Below are 12,642 nucleotides of genomic sequence, written 5' to 3'. Positions count from 1 at the left end.
AGTAGCAATTTGCCCTCTCGTGATACACGTATGGTTTCAGTTGTGTGTCATGTATAAAGAATAAGTTTTCACATGTATCTGAAATGCAAAACCACAGTTCCACAAAATGGCAGCGGTTTAATCATCCTGTTAGTTTCACACCGCCCTGTACACATGAAGTCACACCCAGAGAAAATGACTTACTGACAGGTTCCCAGGCCTGTGCCAGGCACATGCACATCGTGTCTGCGCAGTTCAATATAGAGCCAGGACAGACAAGGTGATAATCAGTACACATGCTGAAGGCAAAGGAATATAGTTAACAGCCAGTAGAGTCTAATCTGGTGCTAAACTTTCTGTCCTCACTTACGGCCACTAGATGTCAGAACAGGCCAGTACTCAAGAGTTAAGTCACAGTATGCATTTTTTTTCCTTCTACAATCACAAGAGCAGATTGCTCCATTAAAGGACACATTTAAGGGCTGAGTGCCTTCTGTTGCAATATTTCAGTACATTCTTGACATGAACCACTTGACGGGTAAAGGCCAGTTCTTTAATATTTTTCTACCCTCCCACTTTCCTTACTGTCCTCTCTACAGTACTTCTCCCCACTCCAGTGTATTAGTCGTCCTCTCTGCTACCCTTGACCTCAAAATCCCAGAGGAGTCTATCTACTGTTGTCTCTCTGTCTCTGTTGCTGGATACACATGGTCACATCACTCACACTACCAGAGAGCACTACTAGAATTACTAGTTTTTTTCTGTCTCTCTTAAACACTCTATACATACTGCTGCTGGAGGTATAGGGGCGTATGACATTTCCAAGTAAGGCCACGAATCTCTAACTCTGCATGGCTCTTTGAAAGAATGGATAAACAACTTGTAACAACATCATCTTGTATAATGTCCCAGTCAAAAAAAAAACAGGTTTCCTTTCCAGTGGGAGTCTTTAGTATGCATACAGAAACCTATAGACACTCCTGCTGCTGGCCCTTATGGCAGCTCAATTCACTGTCACTGTTAAAGGCTAACACACAAGCAAGCCAAGAACATGCTAGGGACAGACCTAAAAGCTCCCTGGGCTTCTTTTGCTTTCTGTGTAGTCAGTTAGCAAGCTTGTTAGCTCAGCTGCTGATGGGAAAGATCTTAGTTTATTAAAAAGTATTTGTACCATTGACACCTGTCTCACAGCTGTGTGTTATTGCTCTCTCTGAGAATGGTTAAAGGAATACTTCACCCACAAAACAGTCATTTGTATATATTAATTACTACCCCGTGTTACACTGAATACGTAAGGAAAACTTACAGTAAACAAAGAATCAAAAATCTGAGAAAATTTGATGAATTTAGGCAAAAGTAGGCTACTTTTAACAACAGCAAAACTATATCAAAACATGCAATTACAAACTCTCACACAACTTGTGCAGTATAATCCAAGTCTCTCTTGGACTCTCCAGCTCTCTTAACATTCAAAGCAGAATCCAGTAGTCTGCTATCAGTCAACAAATTTGCATGTCAGAGTTCACCAAAGTTGAAGTAGGTGTGAAAGCAAAGACAATGCCCATTACAATTAATTTGATTTAACTGTGATTTTGCCATTTTAGTAATAGAAGTTTATGTACTGATGACATACTGATGACATACTGATGACATACTGGATAAAAGTATTCACCACTCATCCCACAAATTCATACACGCGAACTCAGCAAACAGTAAGAATTGCTGACATTAGTGTTTTGCTCTACGTGCAGTGTTAACACCAAGATTTTGGGTATTTAGTCAACAGTGTTCACCCGTACTTTGGAGTGTGTGGCCATTGCTGTGTGTAAGAGACTTTGAGCAGATCTGCAGTCTAAGGCCAGATTAAGACAGAGAGACCTCATTCAGAAGCAAACAATGGACCATTGCTCCAGTCATAATAAGCATTTGGCCTGTGACACAGCACACAGGCCAAGGTTCTCCACTGGATCAGAGCTGCCCTCTGCTCCAAGAACAAGATCGCACTGATCTGCTCCATGAAAATGAAGAGCCGGAGTAGAAAAACTCATCCATGAGTTCAAACCTACAGTCATGCTAACAAAGGCCAGCTCAGACTCTGTTTGACCGCACCAACGGGCACAAGGCTGTGGACAGAAATAATAAATGTGGCCATGAAAGGGATTCAAAACAGACATTTAATGGCCTCAAACGTCAACATGAGACACATTTAACTCAGTAGGTCAGCGCGCTGCTGTGTTACAATAACAATGGGTCTCACCACACTAAAAGTGACATAACATTAATGTCTAACATGATATAATGTGCTGTGGAAGCTTGAACTTTATGACAATAACACTTAAGGGCTCAGTGTGTTACAAAAGAACTAAACAGCATATTTCAACAATGTGGACGGAAACCTCCATTCTGTCCACAATCCAGTGCATTTGTGAGCGTCTGTGTGTGTTAAGCCTGAGTGATGATGTGTTGCAGTCTCTTTTAGAGGCTCTACGTGTCTCTGGACAATAGTCCTGGTGTGGCTGGGTCTCTGATCCCTGTAGTGTTCACTCATAATAAACACACACAGATACATTCCTCTGCTCTCCAGTGGTGGATTAATCCGTAAAGCCCAGGCCATACCTCAGGACTTACCTCAGGACTTAACTAATCTGCTGAGTTATGTGTTTGTCACTTCCAGGACCAAACAGCTGATTGCTTTATTTTTCAAATTCAGGGCTCCTGTCAAACCCAAACTGTCCTTCTTTACCTTCCTTCTCTCCTGCTGAGTCAGAACTGACTCTCAGACGTCTTTGACTCTTTCCCATTGCTGGCCAGAGTGTGTGTGTCTCTAGGGAGAGTGTTTCCTGTGTCTTGGGTCTCAGTGTCGCTGCGGGGGATACTCTCAGGCCGGGAGCCTGTCCCTTTGCCTCCCATGGTCAAGCTTTTCTGGAAGCTCTCTGATGTGAAGTAGTAGACAACAGGGTCCAGGCAGCAGTTGAGGCTGGCCAGGCACAGAGTGATGGGGTAAAGAGTTCGGGCAAAGCGCTCCACAGCGCAGTTAGCCAGGGCTTGGGTCCGCACCAGTGCATACAGGAAGAGGATTGAGTTATAAGGGACGAAGCAGATGATGAAGATGCCCAGATGGACCAAAATCATCCGTAGGACACGTCTCTTGCTGTTACAGCCGTGACCAACAGTCATTGGACGCCGCAGCGTCCGCAGAACAAGCGAGGAACATACCAAGTTGGCCAAGAGAGGGAGGAGGAAGCCCACAACCTGTGAAATAAATAAATTGCATAAGAAAACTTTATGTAAATGTGGAACATCTCTACTATGTTTCTGGTTTCCTTAATAAAAGAAGTGTATAAATGGTGTATAAGGTAAAATGTGCGACTCTCAGAGTCTGTCTCTCCTCACTCACCTCGATGAAGATGGTGATTTTGGATAGGTAGGTCCTCCAGGTGCTCTTGGAGAAGCCCTCAAAGCAAGTGGTGGCTCTGTTTGTGCTGTTAATGGTGGAGAAGAAGGTCACTGATATTCCTCCCCCTACGATGGTCAGCCACACAGCGGCACACACCAGCGCCGCGTTCCTGCGTGTGCGGATGGAGCGGGAGCGGAAAGGGTAGACTATCGCCAGGAAGCGGTCTACACTGATGCAGGTGAGGAAGAGCATGCTGCCGTAGATGTTGGTGATGAAGGCTGTTCCTGATACTTTACACAATCCATCTCCGAATGGCCAGTGGCGGTTAACATTGTAAAAGACCTTGAATGGCAGCGTAAAAACAAATACCAAATCTGATAACGCTAAGTTAGTCATAAACATTGTGGTCTCGTTTCGCATCTTCATCCGGAAGCAGAACACAAAGAGGGCCGCACAGTTGGTTATCAGGCCCAAGACAAAGACCACACTGTAAACCACCGAGTACAAGTTGTACTTGAAGGAGTCATCAATGCCGCAGTCCTCCATTCCGGTCTCGTTGAGCACCAGGCTAGCCATGCTGACGGCTTAGACAGGGAGGGGGGTTCTACAAAAAAAGGGTACACCAAAGCTGTCAGGAAAGGGGGGGGGGGAGTCGGGCGGATATCTGGGGACAGGAGGTGTCAGCAGGGGATCCACCAGTCAAGTCTCCTCCAAGTCATCGTGGACATTCGGACACACAAATGGAGGCAGACAGTCAGGATGCACGGCTGAAGGGCTGGTCAGTCATCCTGTGGAGAGAAGAGGAAAAGCACACGGTCACTTCCTCACTATAAAAGTTACAGCAAAGCAAACAACTCCAGTTGTCCATAGGATGAAGCATATGGTCTACTCACGCCTTATGCCATTATACTTAAGGTATACCTTTGTTACATTATTCTTTATAACAGTAATGAATGTGTCTTACATCCTTTACAGTGAAGTAAAGTAAAGCAGCATCCAATCTAAATCAGTTGTAGAGAGGACAGAAATATTAGAGATGCTTGAAAAAACACTTTTTAGCTTGTTATTGGTAAAATTTCAATGTTTTTCACAGCTGTAACATTCAGTGTATCCACATAGCTGTGAGTGTGTGCGTGCATTTTTGCAGTTCATGTGTTATCTGTCAGTATAAATAAAGTCCCATCTGTCCACAGGGGTTTAGTTCACATGGCAGTGTGGCACGCGGCCCTCAGGCTGTCATCAGGACTGTGAGTGGTAAATGATAGTCAGATACAGAGACATGTACTGTAGATTAGGAGGTAAAACACACTTCAGCTACTTTCAATCATGAGCTAATGTTAAAGAGCTCAATGTAAAATCCACTTTAAACCACAAAAGTATCTAAGACTAACTCCAACTAGAGAAAGCAGCAGGAAATCGTCAGCCTGTTGGTACAAGAGCAGAGCTGCTCCCACCACCACAGAGCAGTGTTGTCATGAAACACAATAGATTTGCTGTCAAACATGAACAATTAGAGGGATTTGACATTGTGAAAGACAATTCATTTTCTAGTTATTTACTCAAAACAAGATGTGTTTGTGAACGTGTGATGTCAAAACAGGAACTAGATTGTTTCGAATGTGTTGAGTTTGAGCGCTAACTATCTTATTTGTCACAGTGTTATATGAACACACTTGATATTCTACATCCACAATAAAGTTAATTGTTTTATTGCAGAAGTGATGACCAAAGATTTGTTGATCACCTCATAAAAATGCACATTGTGTGTTTCATAATGAGCACTTCTTGTTTCAAATCATCACATCTGAACTTTTTCAGGGCTATAGGCGAAATAAGACACAGCTGTTCTGAGGGTGTTCTAAATCAATATGTCTTCTCAATAGTGCCCAACATCGTAGTTTGTTGTACTTTGCTCTGCTCCACTCTTAAAACTCTAGCAAAACAGGTATGTTGGCATGACTACGCATCTGTGTGGACTTAATAAGACATTAGATTCAGGCAGATACGTTGGTCTCTAGTGACTCGTTAGAAGAAATCGGTTGGAGTGGACACGATGTCACACTGAAGATGGAAAAGGAGAGTAACAAGATGACAGTTCCTTCTGGTATCAGGCAATACTTCTCAAATTTGTTGCTTACATTCACATAAAAACTTTAACTTGATTGATTGATGCAAAACTTATTATCCTCACTAAAATCGTGACTCATATTGCAATTACAATATTTTTCAAAATAATCGCAATGTGATATTTTAGGTTTTTTTTACATATCATGCAGCAGCTCTAGGCCCCAAAAAAGCCCACATGTAGAATCCTTGCGACTATAGCATCTTTCAGTTCCTGAACACGTCAATGACTCCCAGCCAAAACAGAAGTGGAGTAACACCTCTCTCAATCTAAAAAGGAAATTCATCACATCTATTTCAGTGGTCAGGCTCTACACAGTGTGTAAAAACAGTTTGTTTTCTGTGGCCCTGGACAGAGGTTTCACCCTAGGATAAGTTTCCTAACAAATCCTGCATTAAAAACTGAAGATCTGGAGTTGAAAACATGGCTTTTAACCAGGCATGGAGAAGGTGGGATGAAAAACTTTTTTTGGAGCCTGACCGGTGTTACACACTAAAACCTCCAGACATCTCGGCCTGTGCTGAATTGATTTTGACCCTTCTTTTATCTTTATTTTAAAATCTCTCTCCCAAGTCCTCCAGCTTTATGGGAGTGCAACTCTAAATTGCTACAGCACAGGATTTAACAAGCTAAACTGGCCTTATCTTAGGTTATGCAACAGAGCTAAAGCGGCAGCGAGGTGGTCGGCCCTTTGGCATCGAGTGTAAAAATCCTGAGTACCCCTGGAAAGATTCACTCTATCGGTCTTTTCACCACACAGACACACACAAACACACACAAAGGCAATGCTGTGAGTGTAAGCAGTCCATCAGCCCTGTCCTGTGCCAGCTGCAGTGTGACATCTTTACTGCGTTTTCACACGCCTCCCAGAAAGCCTCCACCGGCCCTCACAATGCCCTCACTGTACCCATCTGCACCAAACACACACTTACATATGCACAAGTCTCCACATGTGCACACACAAGCAGGCAAACACTTACATGTGCCAGTCCTCACACACACACACACACACACACACACACACTGTAGGGTTTTGTGTACCGTGGCTCAGTCCCAGGACCTCTGACAGTGCCGGCTTCATATTCAGCTGATGTTGTTTCTGCAGGGAGCCAAGTCTATAGAACATTGGCTGCTATACAGTTTATGTGTAAGGAAACAAGAACCGCCTCGACTTCAGAGCTGTGGCAGAGATACATTCAAGCTTGTTGTGGATTTCTAGGAGTCCTGCCGTGGGATTTTAGACCTGATTGTGTGTGTGTGTGTGTGTGTGTGTGTGGATTTCATGTACAGGTCGTGGACAGCTGCACAGTTAAAGGGTTTCCCCCCACAGTCGGCCGTGGCAGTGACAGAAACAGGCCTCTGGGACCCGCTGATCTGAACGGATCGAGTTCAGGCTCAGCTCACATCCAGCTGTTCCTTTCTCTCACATGCAAGGAGGAAGAAGACAGCGAGAGGTGGACGACGACCAGGCGTACAGTGTGTGAGAGGACGTCTGCGCTGCTTACAGAGCGAATGGAGATGGTGTAGAGAGTAAGGTTTGTTAAAATTAGTCTGAAATTACATCACAATCCACCAATATTTCAATGAATATGAAGTCTTACAAATACTACTTTATAAGGTTTATAATGTTGAGTTTTACTGGAGTTGGTTCAAGAACAGAATTGTTAAAAAAAATATATAATTTTTGTACAGACTGTGGAGAAAATTTAGATGCTGGCTGGAATGGGATTAAATCAGCACCTAATACTTGAGGCCATTTGGAGTGATGTTATCATCAATATACATAAGCCTCAGAGGTGTTGCTCTGTGCCCCTGAATGCACCATTTTAACCTGGTGATTCATATTAAATCTACAATATCCCTCATATGTATCAATTTTTAGCAAAAACAAAAAGTTAAGTTCTTGAAGGAGCTCTCTAGAGATCATATAATATGTGTAGTAAATTGCATTAGCCTGTATTGAAAGCTGTTGATGTTATATGTAACCACAGGAGCCTTCCTACAGCCTGCAGCTACATTTTGTCAGCTGTATACAACTGGTATAATTGGGTTTTGTGGCTGAACCAGCACATTAGTTCTCCTATGTGGACAGCAGCTATTCAGAGTTTTTCTTCAGCTAAAAACAAAACATGTTTTTGTCAATTCTACACAAAAAAGTAATTGTCTAAAGACAAAGCAGAGTGGACTTACTGGCAGCTGACTGGATGGTGACAGCTCACCTCCTGGTCACTGATGTTTGTCAGTCTGGCAGCAGAGCAGCTGTCAAAGGAAAAACTCCATACTTTCTTCTCCACAGTGTCTTGGTGCTGCTCAGCCTGCTTGGCTCCGAGTTTCCAACTGTTCCGAGTCAAACTGGACCAAACTAAAACGAACAAGTCATAAAACCGCTTTTCAGCCAGTTAGCGACACCAAACTGTGAGAGTTCTCCCATTAAATCCTGACGACTCGCTCCGTCCGTCCGCTACTAATGGGACCTCATCACATCCACCGCGCCTGCTCACCCGGGGGGTTTGTGCGTATGCGCGTGCGTGTACGCGGAGAGCTGCTCGCACGGCCACAGGAAACGAGACAATAGCACCTCGGCTGGGCAGCAGGGAGGGGGAGGAGGAGGAGGGGAGTGTGAATAGGGGATTGTGGAGAGGGAGGGAAGGACAGAGGGGGAGAGAGAGAGAGGGGGGACACAACAGGCTGGTGTCATCAGCTGGAGAGCTCACAGCTTAGTAAGACCACCACAAACACACATTTATTAAATAACATCACAGTATATTAATATGATAATGAGCTTCTCTGCTGTGTCAGTGACCAGTGGTTAAAGTAACTTTACTCAAGTACTTCAGTAACACACTGAGGTACTTGCATTGCACTTCAACATTTCCGTTATATTACTTTCTACAGCTTTAGTTACTAGTTTCTCATATCAGACTTAAGTAAGTAGCAACACCACAGTGTCAAAATACTTTGTTACCAGTAAAAGTCCTGCATTCAAAATCTTACTCGAGTAAAATTACAAAAGCATTAAATGTAATTAAAGTAGCAAAAGTGAAAAAAGACTATTTTTTCTGCAGAATGGCCCATTTCAGAGTCATATTTTTATATGATATGAGTGCATTGTAGTAGCTGATGCATTACTGCGTTCATTACTTTAATGTTAAAGCTGGTACAGGTAGGACTCATTTTAATTACTTCATATCTTGCTTATTTATCAGTCGAATTGTATTTTGTATAGATAATAATAATGTCTGCAAAACAACTTGTAACTAAAGCTGTCAAAAACATGTTGCCATGATCTGAATTAGTGATTAAGTCCTCATTTCATCACTGTATGTTAGGGCTTATGTGCTTTTGTATGGTACGTTTTCCTTTATGTGCTTTGGTTTTATGGTGATGTCACTGTTTTGCTAATTGTGTTCGTGTGCTGCTGTCCTTGTGTATGTGCTCTTGTGTGTTTGTTTGTGGCCATGTGCTTTGGTCTATGCTGTGTTTTATGCTGGACTTTTGTATAGTACATTCTTAATGTTTTAGGTTACATGGTTAGGTCATTGTTTTATTAATAGTGCTTATGTCTTGCTGTTTTTACCTATGTGCCTTGCTATGTGCGTTTGTCTATGGTTATATGCTTGCTCTGTGCTCATGTGCCCTTCTATGGGCATGCCATTAATCTGTTTTTATCTGTGCTTATGTGTCTCTGTGCATGTGTATGTTATTTTGTCTTTTTCTTATACAGTACAGGCCAAAAGTTTGGACACACCTTCTCATTCAATGCGTTTTCTTTATTTTCATGACTATTTACATTGTAGATTCTCACTGAAGGCATCAAAACTATGAATGAACACATGTGGAGTTATGTACTTAACAAAAAAGGTGAAATAACTGAAAACATGTTTTATATTCTAGTTTCTTCAAAATAGCCACCCTTTGCTCTGATTACTGCTTTGCACACTCTTGGCATTCTCTCCATGAGCTTCAAGAGGTAGTCACCTGAAATGGTTTTCCAACAGTCTTGAAGGAGTTCCCAGAGGTGTTTAGCACTTGTTGGCCCCTTTGCCTTCACTCTGCGGTCCAGCTCACCCCAAACCATCTTGATTGGGTTCAGGTCCGGTGACTGTGGAGGCCAGGTCATCTGCCGCAGCACTCCATCACTCTCCTTCTTGGTCAAATAGCCCTTACACAGCCTGGAGGTGTGTTTGGGGTCATTGTCCTGTTGAAAAATAAATGATCGTCCAACTAAACGCAAACCGGATGGGATGGCATGTCGCTGCAGGATGCTGTGGTAGCCATGCTGGTTCAGTGTGCCTTCAATTTTGAATAAATCCCCAACAGTGTCACCAGCAAAACACCCCCACACCATCACACCTCCTCCTCCATGCTTCACAGTGGGAACCAGGCATGTGGAATCCATCCGTTCACCTTTTCTGCGTCTCACAAAGACACGGCGGTTGGAACCAAAGATCTCAAATTTGGACTCATCAGACCAAAGCACAGATTTCCACTGGTCTAATGTCCATTCCTTGTGTTTCTTGGCCCAAACAAATCTCTTCTGCTTGTTGCCTCTCCTTAGCAGTGGTTTCCTAGCAGCTATTTGACCATGAAGGCCTGATTGGCGCAGTCTCCTCTTAACAGTTGTTCTAGAGATGGGTCTGCTGCTAGAACTCTGTGTGGCATTCATCTGGTCTCTGATCTGAGCTGCTGTTAACTTGCGATTTCTGAGGCTGGTGACTCGGATGAACTTATCCTCAGAAGCAGAGGTGACTCTTGGTCTTCCTTTCCTGGGTCGGTCCTCATGTGTGCCAGTTTCGTTGTAGCGCTTGATGGTTTTTGCGACTCCACTTGGGGACACATTTAAAGTTTTGCAATTTTCCGGACTGACTGACCTTCATTTCTTAAAGTAATGATGGCCACTCGTTTTTCTTTAGTTAGCTGATTGGTTCTTGCCATAATATGAATTTTAACAGTTGTCCAATAGGGCTGTCGGCTGTGTATTAACCTGACTTCTGTACAACACAACTGATGGTCCCAACCCCATTGATAAAGCAAGAAATTCCACTAATTAACCCTGATAAGGCACACCTGTGAAGTGGAAACCATTTCAGGTGACTACCTCTTGAAGCTCATGGAGAGAATGCCAAGAGTGTGCAAAGCAGTAATCAGAGCAAAGGGTGGCTATTTTGAAGAAACTAGAATATAAAACATGTTTTCAGTTATTTCACCTTTTTTTGTTAAGTACATAACTCCACATGTGTTCATTCATAGTTTTGATGCCTTCAGTGAGAATCTACAATGTAAATAGTCATGAAAATAAAGAAAACGCATTGAATGAGAAGGTGTGTCCAAACTTTTGGCCTGTACTGTATACACTTACACCATCAACCTGCCAGGGACTGCAAATGAAAATTAGCCTGCATGGCTAAATCTGACACATTGACATGACTTAAACGATCATGTTCATCTATGTGCAAAGTCCCTTTCTAAATAAACACAAACATAAAAGAATTGTCATGCAGTAAAAAAGTACAATATTTGCTGCCAAAGTGTAGTGGAGCGGGCCTGTAAGTATGAAGTAGCATAAAATGGAAATACTCAAATGACGTAGCCTGAAAGTACATCTAAATTGCACAGTACCTGAGTAATTGTTCTCAGTGACATTCCATCATGGATTTTACATAGTGCAAAACAAATGATCGACATATACAATCTGATGTATTGTACGTTAACACAGTTTATAGTATAGAATATATATAGAGTAGTTCCACCTCAACCAGTTACATTAAAATGCTGCTTTAATACTATTAACAATAATAATACAACTATGAACATTACATTTTTGTATTACTACTTTATTTAAGTAAAGGATCTTGTGGGCTACTTTCCAGCCTCAAAGGGTTCATAAACTGTATCTGACAAATAGTAAAAAAAAAGTTGAGAGTAAGTGCTTGTTTACATCAGAGAATAACTGAGTCACATCCGATCATATGAATGTATAAACAATAACCCACAGTGAAATAAAGAAGATGACACTATAATTAAAGTTCAAAATTAGGGTGTGACATCTTCAGAGTCTCACAGCAGCCAAAAATACTCTTAACTGTGATGGGTGATACCTTACAAAAACAGTATAATGCTATTTTTGCTGATCAAAGTCCTGCCAGACCATTGTTACAATACATTCTTCATGTCTGAGGCTACCACAATGGTTATTTTTAGTCAGGTGACAGGGCGGTGTTGGACAGGTTCCCATTGTGTTCAGGCTGGCATGGGACTATGAGTGTGTGTGTGTGTGCGTGTGGGTGTGTGGGTGAGTGACAGAGAGAGAGAAAGAGGCACTTGACAGAGGGGAAGTGGTCTTTGGGGGTAGCGTCTGGCTGGCTGACCACTCCACAATAGCAGCCGGGAGGACAGGACATCCTGCTTACTGCATAGGCTGCCACACACACATGTGCATGCACAAACACACTCACACTCAACATGCACACACGTAATCCATTACACATCACCAGATGTCTTTAACCTCTGTATTGTTAGTGTTGAGGTGCCTGTGTTTAAAGATGCATGAGTCACACATCGTGATAAAAACATGTTTCCTTGATGATGTTTCATAACATGTATCCAGGACTTTCCTTCGTTTAGTCAGCTGTTACTTCATAGTCATTACCTGCCACGACAATATTGTGACGGCTGTTTTTCACCAGTCAGTGTGTGTGTGTGTGTCATCATGGCAAAATGTGGTCCTGGTGACAGCAACTGCAGCGAGAACAACAACAGAAGTACTTGCCAAGTGTTTTAATGTCTGTCTATGGAGTCGCAACTATGCAAAATGCAGTCACAAAACTTTACAGGTGTGTATTTGAGGTCAAAATGAAGGTCAAGTTTGAAGACGGATGTTTGAGCAAAGGAAGCTGGGAGTAGGGGGGCAGGAAGTTGGGAAGGGGCCATTGGTCACCCCACTTCATGCCCCTGGCCCACATTTGTTTTAAGTTGCAGATTGTTGTATGAAAGCTGGATCCCATCGCAAGATGGTCTCTAGTTTTCAAATCTTTTTAAAGAGCTTACTGGTTGGGTTTGGAAAAGACATCATTTCGGCAGCAGTGACCCAGTATGCCCATTATGGGGGAACCGGCAGTGGGGTTAGAGGGTAAAGTGTAAT

General features: G+C 42.7%; 1 protein-coding gene across 1 annotated transcript; it reads right to left on the bottom strand.

Moving 5' to 3' along the window:
- Nucleotides 1–2,135: 2,135 nt before the first annotated feature.
- Nucleotides 2,136–8,028, bottom strand: lpar4 (lysophosphatidic acid receptor 4). The gene is made up of 3 exons (XM_033633768.2): nt 7,692–8,028; nt 3,377–4,164; nt 2,136–3,231 (listed from the first exon to the last, which is right to left on the bottom strand). The coding sequence occupies exons 2-3, from the start codon at nt 3,950–3,952 to the stop codon at nt 2,743–2,745; spliced, it is 1,065 nt and encodes a 354-aa protein (XP_033489659.2). The 5' UTR covers nt 3,953–4,164; nt 7,692–8,028; the 3' UTR covers nt 2,136–2,742.
- Nucleotides 8,029–12,642: the final 4,614 nt, after the last annotated feature.

This window comes from Epinephelus lanceolatus, chromosome 7 (assembly GCF_041903045.1).
Source record: "Epinephelus lanceolatus isolate andai-2023 chromosome 7, ASM4190304v1, whole genome shotgun sequence".
Taxonomy (NCBI): domain Eukaryota; kingdom Metazoa; phylum Chordata; class Actinopteri; order Perciformes; family Serranidae; genus Epinephelus; species Epinephelus lanceolatus.
Note: the sequence above shows the minus strand (reverse complement) of the source record. Positions and strands in the feature narration are given on the sequence as shown.